The sequence below is a fragment of the Chelon labrosus genome (assembly GCF_963514085.1).
Source record: "Chelon labrosus genome assembly, chromosome: 10".
NCBI classification, from domain to species: Eukaryota; Metazoa; Chordata; class Actinopteri; order Mugiliformes; family Mugilidae; genus Chelon; species Chelon labrosus.
In genome coordinates this window covers 1,100,657-1,120,983 of record NC_140360.1, presented here as the reverse complement: position 1 = coordinate 1,120,983, position 20,327 = coordinate 1,100,657, and the positions used below count along the sequence as shown (strand labels likewise).

The 20,327-nt window shown below is 44.4% G+C and overlaps 2 protein-coding genes across 2 annotated transcripts in view; both read left to right on the top strand.

Annotated features, from left to right (window-relative positions):
- The window catches only part of LOC311494999 (NLR family CARD domain-containing protein 3-like), a gene marked incomplete at both ends in the record, with an annotated part of 69,595 nt that extends 50,245 nt beyond the window's left edge, over positions 1-19,350 (top strand). The window contains 3 exons of the mRNA XM_084554281.1: positions 13,188-13,349; positions 13,523-13,806; positions 19,199-19,350. Of these exons, the coding sequence (XP_084410407.1) occupies positions 13,188-13,349; positions 13,523-13,806; positions 19,199-19,350 (598 nt within the window). The remainder of the gene's footprint in view (positions 1-13,187; positions 13,350-13,522; positions 13,807-19,198) is intronic.
- Positions 7,201-20,327, top strand: part of LOC311494583 (uncharacterized protein) — a 43,953-nt gene continuing 30,826 nt past the window's right edge. Inside the window, exon 1 of the mRNA XM_084553691.1 lies at positions 7,201-7,312. The gene's annotated coding sequence lies outside the window, so the exon portion shown is untranslated. The remainder of the gene's footprint in view (positions 7,313-20,327) is intronic.

The following is a 20,327-nucleotide window of genomic DNA, read 5'->3' as shown; positions in this document are numbered from 1 at the left end:
GTCTACATCTTCCACCAAGATGAGCAAGTAAAAGACAGTGTCTAATCTCTGGAGGTACAACACAGGCAGTGAAACACTGGACTGGAATAATAAAGAAAGGACAAACACACTACATGACACCTGGAGTTCAATCTCCTAAATGAACAAGTCTTAAAGGTTTAAGAGCTGGAATGTCTGATGAATGTGATCCCCACCAACTTGAAGCTGATAAACAATGTTCGTCTTTAATGCTCCTTCAGGAAGTCATGTAGGGGGTGTGAGGAAGAAATGGACTGAATGCCACACTCTCTCTCTGCCCAGGCAGACTCCATGATGCTTCACTCTACACCTTGTTCTATGAAGCTATGTCCATTGTTAATAGTCAATGTGCTGCTTTTTAAAGCTGACTGAAGTCATCAACCTCTCTCTGAATCTCTTACCTTCCTCCTCAGCGACCTGAGAGGCTCCGTTCTCTGGAGGATTGGAGCAAAGATCAGACTTTTACCGTCACAGTCTGAGCTCAGAAAACAATTCTAGAAAGTTCAGAGCTGCAGGGTTTTTGTGTCCTTCACCGTTTTCAACATTTCTGCATCAGAATGACTCAAAACATCCTGAAAGTCGACAAAGAGAACCCAATCAAAGACAAGAAACAGAAATATTAGACTTGTTTGTTCAGTAATCTGTTCAGGAGTGTTTCCTGCATCTGGACCAGGACAGCTTGTCCTCATTGATGGACCAATGAATTCTGAATTCTACCAGTGAACTCTAAAAGAAAATGTCAGGACATCTGTCCATGAGCTGAATGTGAAGAGAAACTGGGTCATGCAGCAAGACAACGAGAACCAAGAACACAAGTGGTTCTACAAAAGAACAGTTAAAGAAGAACAAGATGAATGTTTAGGAACGGCCAAGTCAAAGTCCTGACCTTAATCCAATAGAAATGTTGTGGAAGGACCTGAAGCAAGCAGTTGATGTGAGGAAACCCACCAACATCTCAGAACTGAAGTGGTTCTGTTCTGAGGAATGGGCTAAAATTCCTCCAAGCTGCTGTAGACCACTGATCAGCAGTTACCAGAAACATTTAGTGACAAGGAGGTCACAGCAGATACTGGACACAAGGAGGACATGATATGTAATATTGGCTCACTTTACTGAACAAACAAGTCTAATATTTCTGTTTCATTTCGGGGTTCTCTGTGGACTTTCAGGAAGCTTTGAGTCCTTTGTAGAAAAGCTTTTCCTCACACAACTGATTGGAACATGAGAGTAACTTCAAGGCTGAGAAAAGTCAGGTAGTCAAAACAAAGCTAGACTTAGCTGAAGCTGTTCTACCTCCCACTTGATTTGGACTTTTCACACACATCCAAATCCTGGCCACTTTTGAATACCAAAATCCATATTTGCTTCTTGATGGTGTTTGTACATGTGTTAGCTGTGGGATACACAGACCCCTGTGAAAATGTGATGCATGGTTGGGGTGTCATTCCTGCGGGTGGTAGTGTCTTCAGGCCTGTGATGAACAGAAGCAGCTCCTCCAGCGACACAGGTCCTTGCTCTGTAAAACAAAGAAGTGTTTTGAAATAGATTTCCATTCATGTAATAAGAGTAGATCTTTTATAGAATCACAATAGCATTTTACAGTCCATTAGATAGTCTGCCCAGAAGCTGAGTGTCAAGTTTTCTGCAGTCTTCCTGTTGCTCCCTGTAGGACTGAGCTGTGCTTTAAAGAGTTGTTCAAGTCGTGCAGAAGTCAGCCTCTTGTCCTTATGACACAGCACTGGAGCCAGTACAGTGGGATGTTGGCAAAGGGCATTCAAAAGGTGCAGGCTGGCCAGTCCTTCTTTGAATCTATTGAAGGGTACAGGCAGGAAAACTTGGACAATTTTCATGTTGACAAGGTTTTGAACATTTGACTTTTTGAAAACTATCAGATGTAATCAAATGAAGTTGTCTATGACTTAGAAAGGCTGAGAAATCCCAAACTATGGAAGACTTTTTCCCCATAATGTTTGGATAACAATTTTCAAATCATTGACTCAACTTAACTAGTACTTAATATTAATAATGTAGAGAAGTGCAGCAGGCCCCACTCAACACTTTTACCTTTCTACTCCGCTGTGATTGGTCCCATGATGTACCATGGAAGGTATTCTGCCACAATGGTGTGTTTTTCATCCAAAGAGCTGACGTGTCTGAAGCATCCAGCAGTTTGAAGCAAGGAGCTGTGTTTCAGTAACGCATCTTGCAGAGACAGAGTCAAAGAATGTGCCGACTCAATCTTAATGGAGAATCCACACACAGTAACCATCAAAGACATGTATACAACTGCTAATTCTAATACTGGATATCACTATACTGCTGAGACAAAAAAGAAATGGAACAAGTAGTTGAATGAATGTTGTTTCATTCAGTGTTTTCACTAATGATTCCTCTTAAGCATTATCAGTCATTTGAATAAGGGCCTTTACTGTACACTTAACCAGATATACTGCACTTGTAAGCATTTCATTCATTTAATGACCAGTGTACTCTCTGGCCATACCTCATGGAGAGCTCTCCCTATCTCATCATCTGTCACATCCTTCACCTGTGCACAGAAACCAGGCTGTCCAACTATGTGATGGACCAGGTCCCTTGAGAGACAATGTGGGCCTGGTCCTCCATGAACAATGGACACAGCTATCGTCTTCCCTGCCAAGACATACTCATCCTCTCTTATTGCTGGGGGAATGCACATGGTGGAGACAAACCTACAGTACAGTACATCACATTCCAAAAACAATCAATCAGAGTGGAGTTAAATAACTCTTTACAGTTGGCACAAAAATAATGCTTTAAAAATATGACCTGAGTTTTCTTGTAGAGAAACAAAATGAATGTTTCTATGAAGTGTTACTTTAAAACTCAAATGAATGGAAAAACTATTTGCAAAGCTGAACATTGTTCACATCCATGTTCACTGACTTTTCTTCTTTCTTGCCTTTGCTGATACATATGAGAAATAGGCATGATTAAATCAAACTATGCAAGCAAGGGCTGGCCTGACAACAAACCTGTAGCATTGTACACCAAGTACCGACTGGTGACTGCAAGAGGCTCATAAGAAGTGGGAGAAACTCTGGCCTTGGTCCACCTGTGTCTATCCCCTCTTCTAAAGAGCCTGCATCATCAGTGAATGTTTCAGAGAAGCTTGAACATCTGAACCCTCTGACAGCTCCATCCCAAACATTTGAGCGTGTTCTGTTGAATCTGCTGACAGTTTTGTGGTCTTTGGCACATGCTAATTCCTCAATGATCTGGGCTGCAGATATACACTATATTACCAAAAGTATTCGCTCACCCATTCAAATGATCAGAATCAGGTGTTCTAATCACTTGGCCTGGCCCCAGGTGTATAAATTCAAGCACTCAGGCATGCAGACTGTGAAACAAGACATTTGTGAAAGAATGGGCCGCTCTCAGGAGCTCAGTGAATTCCAGCGTGGAACTGTCATAGGATGCCACTTGTGCAACAAATCCAGTCGTGAAATTTCCTCGCTCCTAAATATTCCACAGTCAACTGTCAGCTCTATTATAACAAAATGGAAGCGTTTGGGAAAAACAGCAACTCAGCCACGAAGTGGTAGGCCACGTAAAGTGACGGAGAGGGGTCAGCGGATGCTGAAGCGCATAGTGCAAAGAGGTCGCCGACTTTCTGCACAGTCAATTGCTACAGAGCTACAAACTTCATGTGACCTTCAGATTAGCCCAAGTACAGTACGCAGAGAGCTTCATGGAATGGGTTTCCATGGCCGAGCAGCTGCAGCCAAGCCACACATCACCAAGTGCAATGCAAGGCGTCGGATGCAATGGTGTAAAGCACGCCGCCACTGGCCTCTAGAGCAGTGGAGACGCGTTCTCTGGAGTGATGAATCACGCTTTTCCATCTGGCAATCTGATGGACGAGTCTGGGTTTGGAGGTTGCCAGGAGAACGGTACATTTCAGATTGCATTGTGCCAACTGTGAAATTTGGTGGAGGAGGAATTATGGTATGGGGTTGTTTTTCAGGAGCTGGGCTTAGGGTTGGGCTTAGTTCCAGTGAAAGGAACATTGAATGCTTCAGGATACCAAAACATTTTGGACAATTCCATGCTCCCAACCTTGTGGGAACAGTTTGGAGCGGGCCCCTTCCTCTTCCAACATGACTGTGCACCAGTGCACAAAGCAAGGTCCATAAAGACGTGGATGACAGAGTCTGGTGTGGATGAACTTGACTGGCCTGCACAGAGTCCTGACCTGAACCCGATAGAACACCTTTGGGATGAATTAGAGCGGAGACTGAGAGCCAGGCCTTCTCGACCAACATCAGTGTGTGACCTCACCAATGCGCTTTTGGAAGAATGGTCAAAAATTCCTATAAACACTCTCCTCAACCTTGTGGACAGTCTTCCCAGAAGAGTTGAAGCTGTAATAGCTGCAAAAGGTGGACCGACATCATATTGAATTCTATGAGTTAGGAATGGGATGGCACTTCAGTTCATAGAATGAGTAAAGGCAGGTGAGCGAATACTTTTGGTAATATAGTGTACTTGTGTCCCTGTAACCATACCAAACAGAATGGAATCAAATGAAGCAGAGAAAAGAATTGTTCTTCCAGACACTCTGGAACAATGATTTTAAACACCATATCAGTGTTTTTGGATGTTTTCTTCAGTTTGCCATTAGAATGTTTTTAATAGGTGGAACCTTGACCTCCAACACCACACAAAACATCAGTTTAAAGATGACAAACCATAAGAAGAAAACGTTCCTCAGCTTTCTTTGCAGGGTCAGAGCTTCTGGGTAGAACATGGAAATCTTCACTCCCGTCCTCATCCTCAATAACAATAGGAACATAAATGTGGCTGGATTTGCTGCAACAAACAAAATGGAATGAAAACAATGTGCCAGAACACTTTCTGGTGTCCATCCTTAATCTTGTATGACAGCCACATTGAAGTGACGACCTTCAACTTAACATTACCTGTATAATGTGTTCTCTGTGGACTTCCCAGCATTGATGGTGGAAAGGGCTGCATGTGCAACACTACTCATTAATCATTAGTATAGGGTATCTGCCTTATGGAAGAAGAAGAAGAAGAAGAATGAAGATCCATGGCTCAACTCAGGACCTTGGAACAGTGTTGTTTCTTTCAGAAGTGCCCTCCATAGGGCCATCAGTGTCCCAAATGAATATCTGATTGGAGATGAATATTTTAGCATATATATGGTGTAGGCGCCAGCTAGAACTGGTTCAGGGTTTGTTGCTATGGTCACATACGGGGATGTGGGTCACGTGGTGGTGCATCAGCCAGGTAGTAAAATCAGCTGTTCACCTGGTGAATGAATGAAGTGACAGGGTGAGGGGGGAAGTCGTACTTTTGCTGACCGCATGATCTCATGAAAAGTGACTGGATGTCTTTTATGGATTGTTGGAATATTCACCGCTTGAGTTTTTAACAGCAATAAATATGTACAAAGCAGAACTCCAGAGATGTTTTATTGAACAGCCAGCGCGTCAGCAGCTAAAGTTTTTCCCCCGCTTAGCCTCTCGGTGACGAGAAGGTTTGTTTGATAATCGCCCAACATTGTCAGTAAAACAGACAAACTAAGTTGGACTGGAGCCGTGAAGGAGTCAACAAGCCACGTGCGCTTTGGACTCGGAGCCAAATGGATAAATGGAATAATTGATGGCTCACACGGACGCCTCACAGCGCATCAGCCGTGCAACATCACATGGTGATCAGCGGTATGTAACCTATTTCTGCTGTTACGTTGCTCTGTTGGAAACAGTTTGAACTGGTTGCTGCTGAGTGGAAAGTGACGTGTTGTCTGATGCGTTGATTGATGATGATGAGAGGACTTGTGATGCAATGTTTGGATTGATGCATCCGCTCAGTGTGTGCTTTGTTACGCAGCGCTGGACTTCATGAAGTTGGGATCTCACGCGATACCTGTGGCTGTTGATGCTGCTGGCTTTGGATTGAATTCTCATGTGATCATTCCTTTGTGCATGCAGAACGAGTGCTACAAATGCTGCTTCAACTGTTGGTGAACTTGAAGAGAAAAGAAAAAAAGGCCATGATGAATAAAAGTGAATGAATTCAAAAGGAGCGTAAAAGGAAAGTGGATGAAATAAAAGGCCTGATTTTGTCTCTCAAAGAGCTCATGAGGGATGAGAACAATGTTTCATTGGTCAGATCTCAGTTGGATGTTTTGATGCAACTATCTGATGATGCTACTGCTTTGCATGAATCTCTGATGTCATTCATTCCCACTGATGAACAACAAAAGCAAACGCTGTGGTTTTCAAAGGTTAGTAAACATCCAGAAGGATGCATTGAGGATGTTGAAGCATGCTTTAAAAGAATCAACATACTCACATGCCTGGAAGGCCCCATCAGCAGGAGGCCTCATCAGTGGAGAAGGATGAACAGGAGAATGGGAACAATGGAGAAAAGCTTCAGTTTCACCAAACTCTTCAAAATGATGATCAGGATGAAATAGCACCATGTGACAGCATTTCAAATCAAGGCAGCGTGAAATGTGGCACAAAGTCTAATGTGTCATCTACTGCATCTGCACGTCTCAGAGCTGAGGCTGAAATGGCTGCTTTACTGGCACGGCAAAAGTTGCTCAAGGAAAAACATGCTGTTGAAGAGCAGGAAGAGAAAAGAAGGAAACGAAAGGAACAGCTTCAACCTGAAACAGAGATATCTGCATCCATGGCAACAGTGAATGTCTTGAGAACCTCTGGATCAAGTGTGAGGAGTGCTTCTTCTATTAAACTGGATAAGACAGAAGACATGTTTATGTAGCCCTGGCTCAATCAAATGATTTATGTTGATAAAGAAATTCATAGTTCATCAAAGTTTATTATTATCGAAGGGTATAAAAATTCATAAATAGAGTTAAAATACAGAACAGTTTAAAAATGTTAAAAAGTGATGTTAAAATAAGTCATTTCATGTAAAAACAAGAGTTAAATTCATTTAGTGCTTGTGAGATACGAGTCCTTCATGATGGTTAAGGTCACTTCATTATTATTTGTTTGATGAGGTGTCAATCAATCACTTCTTTAATAGTATTGGCAGGTTTCGCGCTCCGGTGACTCCGACCAATCACAGGGCAGCCTGAGGTGAGAGGGCGGGAGATAGCGGAATGTTGTTGGTTGTGGTGAAGCAGAGCGAGAAGAAGAGAAACGCGAGTCACCGTGACCGAGTCAATGTTGGAGTGATTCTCTGGACCAAGGTTCTTGTTTTTATGGTGAACGGCCAGTTACCTGACGCAGAGAACTCTGGGAACAACAAAGAGGTAATTATGAGCACGTGAGTGTTTTAAAACTGTGACTAAGTAGACATACCTGCCAACTTTTCAAAAAACCTTGGAGTGAGATTTTGTCGTGGGTGACCAAAATTATGCCGTGCACGCAGTCACACAAGTTGGTGGCTCAGATATTAGATAATTGGAATTAATTTGATGTTGTACCCATGTTGTACCCTGCATTCTGGTGGTTTGTGGGGAGGTCCAAAGCTGTTGATAGGGGCAGTCCACTGAAGATGGACAATGGTTACACTCTGTGAAGCAGACATAGCTGAAGGTCCACCCCCAGGAGGTTTTGGATTAAGTAGATGTGGTTTCCAGCATTCTAGTGCATTTTTGGGCGGTCTGTTAAAGATGTGCAATACCTGAACTTATTCTGATTCATGTTCGGCATCATGACTTGTAGGTCTTAGTCTGTAGACTTGAGCTGAACATTCAACCAGAAAACTATCGGTGTGCCTAAATGACAATAAAGACTTATTCATAGATCAGTGTTTAGGATTTGACCTAGGTAGGTTGATTGATAATTTGATTAAAATGGTATTAAACTAATTCTTAACTAAAACCTAACCTATGTTGTGAATAATTGTATTCTTAAGAGCACTTAATGATTTATGTTCAGCCAAAAACGACACAACATTAGTTAGGGAGGGACATTATTCTTCATTCAAAGTCTCCCACCACATGGTCCATCAGAGACAAATAAAGTGCAACAAATAAAGTGCTTAAACAGTACAACTTTTTCAAGCAATAAAACAGATGAATGCATTACAAAAATAGCTAAAATGAGGCATAATCAGTATCAGATGCAGATCAGAAGCTGGGTAAAGTCCTTGTCTATGATCTGTGTGCATGGTTATACTGGCCTAGTCTCAGCTCAGATTCTCTTCTTTATCAGACTTCTCAAAGTAGTTTCTGGTTTCTCCTGCTGTCTTGGCGGTCTCTGTATCTCTTCTTCTGTGTACTTCGGGGTGCAGGCATGGATAGTACAGGCATGCAAACTCCTCACCTTTCGGCGAAATTCGCCGTTTTCAATCCAAATTGGGTGACTTATGTGATTCGTGCAAATCCGAGGAGAAAATATTTTGGGGGGGGGGGGGGGGGGTAGCCTACTCGTTGACTTTTATTTTAATATATTTTAATAATATAATAATATAATGTTCTATATACCGTAAATCCTCTAATATTGGCCTGTATTCCATTAGCGGCCGGGTCTCCAACATTGGCCGGTCTCGCTGTCAGCGAAGGTAAATAAAGGCCGGTCTCTAATAGCGGCCGGGGCTATTATTAGAACCATCTCGGCGGGTCAGGGTTTCGGCGGCACGGTGTGGGAGGATCCCCTCAGCGGGACCTCTCCCCGGCGTCGGCCGGCCCCCGCCGGGCGCATTTCCTCCGTGGCGGTGCGCGGCCTGTAAGTGCTCGGGGCGAAGGTGAGTCCGGCAGCGGACTCACTGTCCTCAGTGCGCTCCGACCGCGTCGCGCCGCTCATTTGTTGTTAACTAGTGCAGTGCCCGTCGGAAGTATGTATTGGGAGCTGAAGAAGATTTTTCAGTTGTGACCATTGTCGTGACCCATGTCTCCTCCCCACAAAGACATTAATTGTAGTGTTTTTACTGGTGGTTTTAATTGTATAGCGAGACACCTGCCCAGTTTCAAATCAATCGGGCCAACGGTTCGCGAGATATGCCTGCCACAGACAGACAGACAGACACACACACACAAACACAAACTCACCAAATAAGTTAAAAGAAATTCTTGATTTATAGATAGATGATAAAATCACTCATGTTTTGTCTGTCTTGCTGTTGCGATGAATAAACTGTAAAATAACGTTGAGTCTCCGTTGCCATGGTTACCATCTAGCGTTTGAGCCAGCGCAATAATAATTCATCAGTTAGAGCGGAGAAAACCTATTTTACCGATATATTTTACATAGCAGTGCACATCTTCGTGCCCGTAGCGAGACACCTGCCCAGTTTCAAATCAATCGGGCCAACGGTTCGCGAGATATGCGTGCCACAGACAGACAGACACACAGACGCTTCTTGATTTATAGATAGATAGATAGATGTTCTGTATGCATACCATGTTATGGTAACTGTACGTTTTCAATAAATGAACCTAGTATTTTATAGGTTAAAATATACACAAAATCTTGTTTTTATTAATTCTACTCGTAGTTCGTTTTGCTCAAATAGAAATTAAGGCCTGCCTCTAATTCTGGCCTCCTTCCAATAAAGGCCTGGACCGCTATGCGCTTGAGTAAAATAAAGGCCCGGGCCTGTATTAGAGGAAATACGGTATATATAACCGCTGACTTTATTTACAGACGCGAACACATATTGAAATGTGTTGTCAGAGCCCCATGCGTAGCCCCTATATGTTTATTAAACATGCACAGACTTTACCCGCCACTTGCAAGCGCTATGCACGTCACCGATCAATACCGCAGTAGCTATGTTACAGCAATTCATTAATTCAGTCTTCGACAAGGGAGAAGCAAAAGAAGACGTTCAGACGCCGGAAATCTCTCTGTTTTTCACGGCCCCAGAGTTGAATCCTCGTTCAGTCCCATGAATGAGATTATTGACGGAAGAAGTGGAAACATGAAAATTGGCACATTCAACTCCATTCAGACAGTGAAATATGCCCTTCAGGCCCGAGGAAAAACAGCCATTGAGCTGTTCAGGCTCAATGGCTCAAAAGTTATTTTTTTGGTAAAAATTAGTGAATTTGTAGTCTGTTGTCTTTGTAAATCTCTGTTTACCAAGCGGGGGGGGGGGTTCGTGGCCATTTCCCTCTTTGCGCACTCTTCTCACCTTTTTGACCCCTGACCAGTTTGCATGCCTGATAGTAAAGGGGTGCACTGCAGGTGTAGCGCAGCGCAAAGGTTCAGGGGCGCTCATCAGCGCCATCTACCGTCGTGGAGTTTGAAAAGGAACGGAAGAGTCTCGGACCAAGATCGGATTTTTATTTTTTTTTTGCCTGAGAAATTGGATGTGTGGCGTGAGTGCGTGTGAAAACAGGCAAAACCGTGTGTCACACGGCGAAAGCGTGAGAGTTGGCAGCTCTGAAGTAGAACAGTATAAACCGAACCGTTAATGCTAATCCTAACTAGCCGTTAGCTTTAGCCTAGCGCTGTCTGCGACTCACTCACATTCTGTTCAGACTAAATCACTCTGAAACAACATATGGACTGTGTCCCAAATCACTCACTCATTCCCTGCTCCCTAAATAGGGAATAAATGTAGTGGACTATATAGTGAGCTCAACAGAAACATATTTAGGACACTTCTCTTGGCGCCGGTAATTACGTCATCGCTGTCGCACAATTAAAACGTACCACATTAACGTCTTCTCACATAACACTTGTCCATTTACTACTGCATTTTTATTAAATTAGAGTCTTTTGATTACTGTCCTGTACTTTTTATTTTCGTATTTTGTTTTCTATTTCAGCATATTTTCATATTTTATTCTCTTGGCTCTTCAGTAACAGAAAGTTACAGTGTAATCTACTGGAATGTTTAATTATATGCTGTTTGTTTTCAATGAATGTAGGAAGCCATTTAAATTGACTTGTTTTGAAATGTGTAATAAAATAAACTATAGAATAAACACTGACTGACTGACTGTTGTACTGCTCCACAACTCATGACTTTGTTTCGCGCCTCTCATCCTCTCATCCTTTCATCCTCTCATCCTCTCATCCTTTCATCCTCTCATCCTTTCATCCTCTCATCCTTTCATCCTCTCATCCTCTCATCCTCTCATCCTTTCATCATCTCATCCTCTCATCCTCTCATCCTCTCATCATCTCATCCTTTCATCCTCTCATCATCTCATCCTTTCATCATCTCATCCTCTCATCCTCTCATCCTCTCATCCTCTCATCCTTTCATCATCTCATCCTCTCATCCTCTCATCCTTTCATCCTCTCATCCTCTCATCCTCTCATCCCCTCATCTTTCATCCTCTCATCCTCTCATCCTCTCATCTCCTCATCCTCTCATCCTCTCATCCTTTCATCCTTTCATCCTCATCCCCTCATCCTCTCATCCTCTCATCCTTTCATCCTTTCATCCTCATCCCCTCATCCCCTCATCCTCTCATCCTTTCATCCTCTCATCCTCTCATCCTCTCACCCTTTCATCCTTTCATCCTCATCCTCTCATCCTTTCATCCTCTCATCCTCTCATCCCTTCATCCTTTCACCCTCTCATCCTCTCATCCTTTCATCCTTTCATCCTTTCATCCCCTCATCTTTCATCCTCTCATCCTCTCATCCTCTCACCCTTTCATCCTTTCATCCTCATTCTCTCATCCTCTCATCCTCTCATCCCTTCATCCTTTCACCCTCTCACCCTCTCATCCTCTCATCCTTTCATCTTCTCATCCGTTCATCCCCTCGTCCCCTCACCCTCTCACCCTCTCACCCTTTCACCCTCTCATCCTCTCATCCTCTCATCCCCTCATCCTCTCATCCTCTCATCTTCTCATCCTTTCATCTTCTCATCTTCTCATCTTCTCATCCTTTCACCCTCTCACCCTCTCACCCTCTCATCCTCTCATCCTTTCATCTTCTCATCTGTTCATCCCCTCATCCACTCATCCACTCATCCTCTCATCCTCTCATCCTCTCATCTTCTCATCCTTTCATCTTCTCATCTTCTCATCTTCTCATCTTCTCATCCTCTCACCCTCCCATCCTCTCATCCTCTCATCCTTTCATCTTCTCATCTTCTCATCTTCTCATCTTCTCATCTTCTCATCTTCTCCTCCTCTCCTCCTCTCCTCCTTTCCTCCTTTCCTCCTCTCCTCCTCTCCTCCTCTCATCCTTTCATCCTCTCATCCTCTCATCCCTTCATCCTTTCATCCTCTCATCCTCTCATCCTTTCACCCTCTCATCCTCCCATCCTCTCATCCTCTCATCCTTTCATCCTCTCATCCTCTCATCCTCTCATCCTCCCGTAGCGCTATAGAAATGCCGTTTCCTGTCAGTCTGGCTGTGTTGGTTTTGTCCATAATTCAGTTATTGGTGATCAGGAGGAGGATTAGAATGGAAAGAGAGAGAGAAAGGAGAAGATGCTGCTCTTCTGAGACGAGCAAGACGTCGTCAGACTGTGAGTGATAGCCTACTGTTTAGCGCCTTGTTTATTAGAGGAGATATCATTGTCTTTAATTCTCTGAACAATAAACTATCCTCCGTCAGACTCCACCCCTGCTGGAGCTGAGCATAGAGCCAACTGGTTTTCATAGCCTATCACGGTGCTGGTGTCAAACAGTGCTACTGTCACTTTTCACTCAGCTTTTAGTCACACTGTACTAGCATCATTAATAAATGGAGAATTAAGCTTTACTCATTAAACCATCTATGGACATGTTCTAGATAAAGCTGCAACCATCTCTATTACTACAGTTTAAATATTAATTTACCATTTATCAATGATAGTTGCATCTTTCTACAGCCAGATGTTTATAGATGATTTACAAAACATAAAGAAAGGCTTCTGTCATCACTTTAATCAATATAATATCATTTTTAAAGGTGGTTATTATAAACAGTTACCCAACAGAGTGTGATTGTATTGCCATAACTTTAACACACATGATTTCATGACACCATGTTATCAGTTTTAATTATTCTTGACAGCGTGGTCACCTGAACCGTCCCGTCCCCGTCTTGGTCGTCTGTTTTGATGGTGAGAGTGAACTGCGCCCAGACTTCCTCCTTTCAAGACCAACTGTCGCCCCCCCTTATCCAGCTCCTTCGCTCTCCACTGGACCATGGCTGGGGTCATGACCTGGAGGTTTTGGTCTTCCTCTTCTGGATGGCAAGTGCTACATCTTACCGTGTCGTGTCCAGAGCGTTTGCCGTCCCGCGATCCACGGTCCGTGACATCGTCCACAGGGTCACAGATAAAGTCCTCAGGCTGAAGAACAGGCTCATCTTTTTCCCTCCGCTGATCAGCTTCAAACAACCGGTGCGGGGTTCCAACGTTTGGCTGGATCTGCAGCGTTTGCCAGGGTTGTGGGCAGTATTGACGGCTGCCACATCCGCATTAAGCCACCAAGTGCTGATGCCCAATGTTACTTTAACAGAAAACTGTTTCCCTCCATACAGCTCCAAGCAGTGTGTGACCACCAGTGCTGATTTCTGGACATATTTGTTGGCTACCCTGGCTCTGTCCATGACGCCAGAGTTTTGAAGAACAGCCCCCTTTATGTCCAGAAGTTCTACCCACCTGAAGGCTTCCAGATTCTTGGAGATGGTGGGTATCCCTGCACCTCGGAACCAGTCGCCCTCATCCCCCCTTACAGGGAGCCTTTCAGAAACCCTGTTGAGGCCAGATTTAACAGGCACCACGCCGAGGCCCGTTCCGTGGTTGAGAGGGCATTTGGCATCATGAAGGCCAGGTGGCGCTCAGTTTTTTTCAAGGCCTTGGAGGTGAAGCCACACTTTGCTGTGAAAGTCATCGCCTGTTGTACCATTCTCCACAATCTCTGCTTAAAAGCACACCTCAAATAGTAATTTTTAACATGTATATTTACACACATGAGCCGCTAATTCTAGCATTAGCCACAAATGTTAGCAATTAGCATGTCTTTACATGCAGTTAAGCATTAGCCGCTAATGTTAGCAATTAGCATGTCTTTACTACCATGAGTAGCTAGCACGCTAGCTTCTCATGGCAGTAAAGCATTAACCACAAATGTTAGCAATTAGCATGTCTTTACTAAGTAGCATGTCTTTACTACCATGAGAAGGGTCGTCCTTTATGCCCTTCTACAAACTGAAGGGCAGGTACAGGCAGCAGACCCCTCCCAGCTCCACCTGAAAGCCAGCATCAAAATAAGGAAGAGAGTGGGAGGGATCTCACTAGGATCCCCAGACAAAGAACGAGCAAATCGTAATAATTGATCGTTAATCATAATAATTTTAACAATAAAACTCATTACTCCTACCTGAGCAATAGTTTAACAGTTTACGGCACAGTCTTACAGTTAGAAAAACAATAATATTAAACTTAACACATCCAGGCTGTAAGAAGGAATCAGCGATGAAGTGAAGACCTTCAAATTGTCCTGCGAGTCCAGCTCTTTGTCTCATGTTGGACGTCACTGCAGTCTGTCTGGATCAGCTGGAGGAAAACTATAGGCAGACAAATAGACATGTCAAATAATGTTATGTAACATACTGAATATAACTCTTATGAGTGTTCAACAGCTCATTATTTATTTAATTAAAAACATCATATTATATTAAATTACTCCAATTACATATATACTGTCATTAATGTTGTTACAAGCCATAAACGTTTCCTACTTTATGTGATGGAATAATATATTTTTCAGTTTGACACAGTTTTAGTGGCTAACCCCACTAGCCTCCACGTTAGCTCGCGGCTAACTCCCGCGGGTCCGCGGTTAAATCCCGGTTAGCTCGAGGCTAGCTCGCGGTTAGCTCGAGGCTAACTCCGCGGTTGAGTCTCCCCATTGTAACAGTCTGAGAGTCCCTAATGTTTTGTCACTGTGTCTGTAATGCTATAGTGGGAGGGGAGGTGGGGGGGTTGGAGTGGGGGGGGGTCATAGTGTCAGGTTCTGGCTCCCTACTATAGTCCTGTAATGGGTTGAGGGGGTCATAATGTTTTGGCAGTCTATTACTGTAATGCTTAAATGGAGTGGAGGGGGGGGGGTCATAGTGTCAGATTCTGCAGCCCAACTATAGTCCTGTAATGGCTTAAGTGGTCATAATGTTTTGGCAGTCTCTTACTGTAATGGTTAAATGGAGTGGGGGGGGGGGGGGTCATAGTGTCAGATTCTGGCTCCCAACTATAGTCCTGTAATGGGTTGAGGGGTCATAATGTTTTGGCAGTCTGTGTCTGTAATGCTATAGTGGGTGGGGGGGTGGGGGGGGTTGGAGTGGGGGGGTCATAATGTCAGGTTCTGGCCCCCTACAGTACTGCAGTAATGGTTTGGGGGTTTTAATGTTTTGGCAGATCATGTTTTCCACTGAGAGCTCTTTTCCCGCCTCTCGTCCCCAGCAGCTGCGTGTGTGAACGTGTGTAAGCTGGTTGGGGTCTGGTTGTCATGGCTACCAGGGTCAACTGCTCCTGTTAGAATGTCAGTTGGAAGACGGGGAAAGAGAGAGAAAATGCTGAAAAATCGCCTCGAACAGGAAGGACTTGTGGCCAAACCGTATTTCCAATCATTGAACCGACTTAACTTTGGGCATCTTGAGGCTTTCCTGAACGTCTACATATGCAGTTTGTGGGTAAAATGAAGAAATGTGACCTATTTAATAATAAATTTCCAATTGAAATGGAGAAGCCCGAAAAAAAAAAAAAATCAACAGACATTTTAAACAATGAACTGCTCTGGCATACTTTAACCGAGAGACTTCATTTGAACTTTAAAACGTAGGTACTCTTGCCTTCTCTTCAGAGATTCACTTCACTTATCGACAACTTTTACCGTTTTTAAACTATGAAGCCTCAGAGTTGTGTAGGTTTTTACTCAAATTTCAGGGTTTATAATGGGTGTGTATTGCGCGGAATGTTTGTGCTAGAGTGGATGACATCATCAGCTAGAGTGAGGAGGGGAGAAGAAAGTTAGTCAAAAAACTGTACAGAAACTGCTCCCGTGGCCACAAATTTCACACGACAGACATAATTTATACATAGAAACGTAGGAAAATTTGTCTTCTCACTCAAATTCGTCTGCTAAAGCTGTAAGTCTTATAGTTTTGGCGTCAGACACAAAGATGCGCCAGCAACACCCATCCACAGCTCCATAGACTGCCATGTTAAAAAGGCAGGGAAATTTCTGGAGGAAAGCAGAAGTAACCTTTTTTGAATCGCTTTAAATAGATTTCAGCACCAATAAACAATCCTCCAGCTCTGAAAGACCACAATTATTAAGAGACAAAGATCACAATCAGTTGTTAATAGGTTCAGTTTAGATGTTCTCTCTCTCTCTCTCTGGTGCCGTAATGGCTGTGTACCCTCCAGTAAGTTTTTAAATAGTATTGCATATTAACAACCTGTTTTAAAACTCGGAATCAAACGTCAAACAGAAAAATACTTACATTTGTACACAGTCTCCCGTCCGTCTGCCATATTTAATTTACTTTCCGCGCCAAGAGAACTTCTGGCAATGCATGATGGGACATCTTGCTCCGGTTAGTGACCATCGGATGTTCACTACATTTCGCGGTGAATTGTGGGATACATGCAGTGCACTATATAGTGGACACTAAACATTCGGACACCACTACAAAATGGCGTGGTCACTATAAAGTGGTTAGGGAGTGATTTTGGACACAGCCATGGACTTGGAACTTAGCTTGTGATTCTAATGAGGAAAGAAAAGACGGACATTTTGAAGCATTAAGGAGGGAAGCGAAGCTCCTGTGAGCTACAGAGGAACTGCGACCATTCCTGCTGCGAGTGTGAGCTGTGGATCGAGTTGGACGTGAGGATTGTGTATCGCTGCTGCGCCCTGTTGGTGACGTCGTCGTTCACTCTTTACACCGCTAACTGTCGATGACGTCGTCGTTCCCCCTTTTCACCGCTAACTGTCGGTGACGTCGTCGTTCCCCCTTTTCACCGCTAACTGTCGGCGACATTGTTGTTCCCTCTTTTCACCGCTAACCGTTCGGTGACGTCGCCGTTCCCTCTTTTCACCGCTAACTGTCGGTGACATCATCGTTCCCTCTTTTCACCGCTAACTGTCGGTGACCTTGTCGTTCCCTCTTTTCACCGCTAACTGTCGGTGACCTTGTCGTTCCCTCTTTTCACCGCTAACTGTCGGTGACGTCGTCGTTCCCTCTTTTCACCACTAACTGTCGGGAGCCGTGAGTACCTACATGATTTTGCTCGTGCATTTTATTTCCAGCTTGTTAAAAGTGAAGCGGTCAGTTTGTTTTAGGCCTCAACGCACCCAAGCTACGACACAGGCCTGCACCAGGGGTTTGGGTCATTAGTAGAGACTGTTGTGGACCAAGTGTGTGTGTGTGAGAGTGTGTGTGGGTCCATTATGTTTTTTCTTGCTTCATATTATTTTGAAGGTTTTGAACATAAGAGACTGAGTAATACTAAAACCAGGTCCCATCTCTGATAATAATCAATACCCAAGTGTTTATTTCATTTCATTTTATTCATTTTGGAACTTAAATTTAATTAGAACTAAAGAAGAGTTTTTGCATTTCCAGTTTTGTTGTGTGGTGTTTTGTTCAAATAGTTATTTTATTTAAAAGCATAAAACAAAGGGAATATCATCAGAGTAACCCAGGCCCCGCCCCATAGCTACATGAGACGGGTGGTACATTTATTAATCCCACGTATGGAAATGACCTCGTCACAGTAGCGCGCAATTTGGCAAAAATATCTACAAAAATAACAAGACTCTGAAAAATGTAGAGAGAAAACTATAAATGTAAAGACGTTACATCCAGTGTGGTGGTGGAGAAAACTTTCCAGATAAATGATGTAGATTGCATGGAGTCTTCTGTTGAACAGAGACTTAATATCCATGCAGAGCCTTTTGTACCACATCAATATGGAAGGGATGGAGGAGGACCACCGCCCCAAGTAAAAAGTTTCCATCCATATTTTGGGGGCGCGAGGTCAAAGCAATCTGAAGGAGCCAGTTATTTACAACAGGGGCCCTCGGTGCCAACAGAACCACAGAGTAGGGATGTCCCGATCAGGTTTTTTTGCCCCCGAGTCCGAGTCCGAGTCATTTGATTTTGAGTATCTGCCGATACCGAGTCCCGATCCGATCCGCGCCACTAGCTTGAAGTTGCTGCCGTGTTCTGCTTCCTTTACAGCACGCAGCAAAGTGACGTCATGCCGCATACGTTGTTTCTGTGTGGAGTTGACTCTGTACCACCACATAACAGCAAATACTAAGCTGTTATTTTTCCCATTTGTTTTGAAATATTATAGATCTGTTAAAAAAAATAATGAGAATAAATATAAATATATATATATATATATATATATATATATATATATATATATATATATATATATTCGATCCCTGATCGGGATGTAACGTCCGATTCCGATCGAGTCTGAAACCACGTGATCGACCCCGATTTCCGATCACGTGATCGGATCGGGACATCCCTACCACAGAGCACAGCTCCTAAGGATGCAGCACGTTAGTTACGTATTGTAACTCCAGATTCTATGAGTATAGGCGCAGCCCTCTAAGAGCTATCGCTGTTGGGTTTATCCCTCGCGCACCTGCGCAGTACTGAGAAAAAATAGTCCACGCCCACCCACAGGGGGCCCCACCTAGACGGAGTATAAATACCCGTGTTAACATACAATCAGCTCCCAAATAAAAGGCTTTTCTTTTAGCCACAGGGAACCAGTGGGGCCCCTAGCTTAGAGGGCTGCGCCTATACTCATAGAATCTGGAGTTACAATACGTAACTAACGTTCTATTTCGTATAGGCTACGCCCTCTAAGAGCTATCGCTGTTGGGATAAGGGCGTAGCAGGATATAGTCTATGCCACACTGGTTCCATACAGTACCAGAAGCACAAACATACCCGCTACTTAAATAAACACAGCTCCATCCATGCCCAACCATTACGCTGTGCGTAATGACGCAGTCCACATTCCTCAGAATATACTGAGGAGAAAGGACAGTTGGGAAAAATCAAGACGAATGATGAAGTCTCGCATTGCAACAGAGGAACAAAGCAGAGACAAGAATAAACACATCACTCTGACAGAACACTCAGAACAGAGTGAGTCATGGAAAACTGGGACACATCCCGCAGATAAAAGCGAACAAAAGAACAGGGGGAAGACCAAGATGCCGCCGTGCATATGTCTTCCACCGTCATTCCTCCATATAAAGCTGTGGAGGACGCGATTCCTCTGGTGGAGTGCGCCCTGATGCGCTCCGGGGGGTCCGACCCGGACGCAACGTACGCCTGTGTAACCGCCTCACACAGCCAGTGTGACAGGCGCTGTGAAGACAGAGGAAGCCCCTTAGATCGGTCTCTGTAATGAACAAATAGACGCTGAGAGCGGCGTGTAGAAGCCGTGCGCGCCACATAGCATGACAACGCACGCACTGGACAGAGAAGATGAGACATGGCTTCTTCCTCTGATCTGTGAGGGGGGGGGAAGAACCCCTCCAGCGTTACCACTCTTGATCTGAACGAACTGGTGATGCTGTTAGGCGTAAAAGCTGGGTTCGGGCGCAGGACAGCTGAACTGCCATCTCCCTGTATTCTGAGACATGATGGAGCCACAGAAAGAGCAGACAAATCACTGACTCTTTTTGCAGATGTTAAAGCCAAAAGCAGGGCCGCTTTAATGGACAGAAACTTGAGCGGAACCTGATCCAATGGCTCAAAAGGAGGTTTAATCAGCGCGCGTAAAACCAGCGCCAAATCCCACTGAGGAGCAAATGAGCGAGACACAGGTCGATTTCTCCGCACACCTCTCAGAAAACGCTTCACCAGCGGATGACTGTAAACTGATCTGTCGCCAAAACCTTCGTGACAGGATGACACAGCCGCAGTGTAAGTCTTAACCGTGCTGAAAGCCAGATTCCTGTCAACCAGTGTTTGCAGGAAAGAAAGCACATGAGGCAGAGGACACGCAGTGGGGTCTAAATTCCTTTCTACGCACCAGCGCTGAAAGGCCGCCCACTTCGCCGTGTATGACGCTCTAGTAGACGCGGCCCGTGCGCCCTGTATCGTGCGCACAACATCCTGAGAGAGGCCTAACCTCTCTAAACGTTGCCGCTCAGCGGCCAGGCCCATAACCGTTGCCCCAGCACCGGGTAACTCCTGATTACCCCTCCTGCCTGTGAAAGCGCGTCCCCGCGCCACGGCAGTTCCCAGGGCCGGCCCGACACTAGCCGCCGCAGACACGGAAACCATGACGCATTCGTGCGCACCGGGGCTATCAGAACCATGGACAGCCGCTCCTCCAGCACTCGGTCCAGAACCCGAGGGATGAGCGGAACCGGTGGG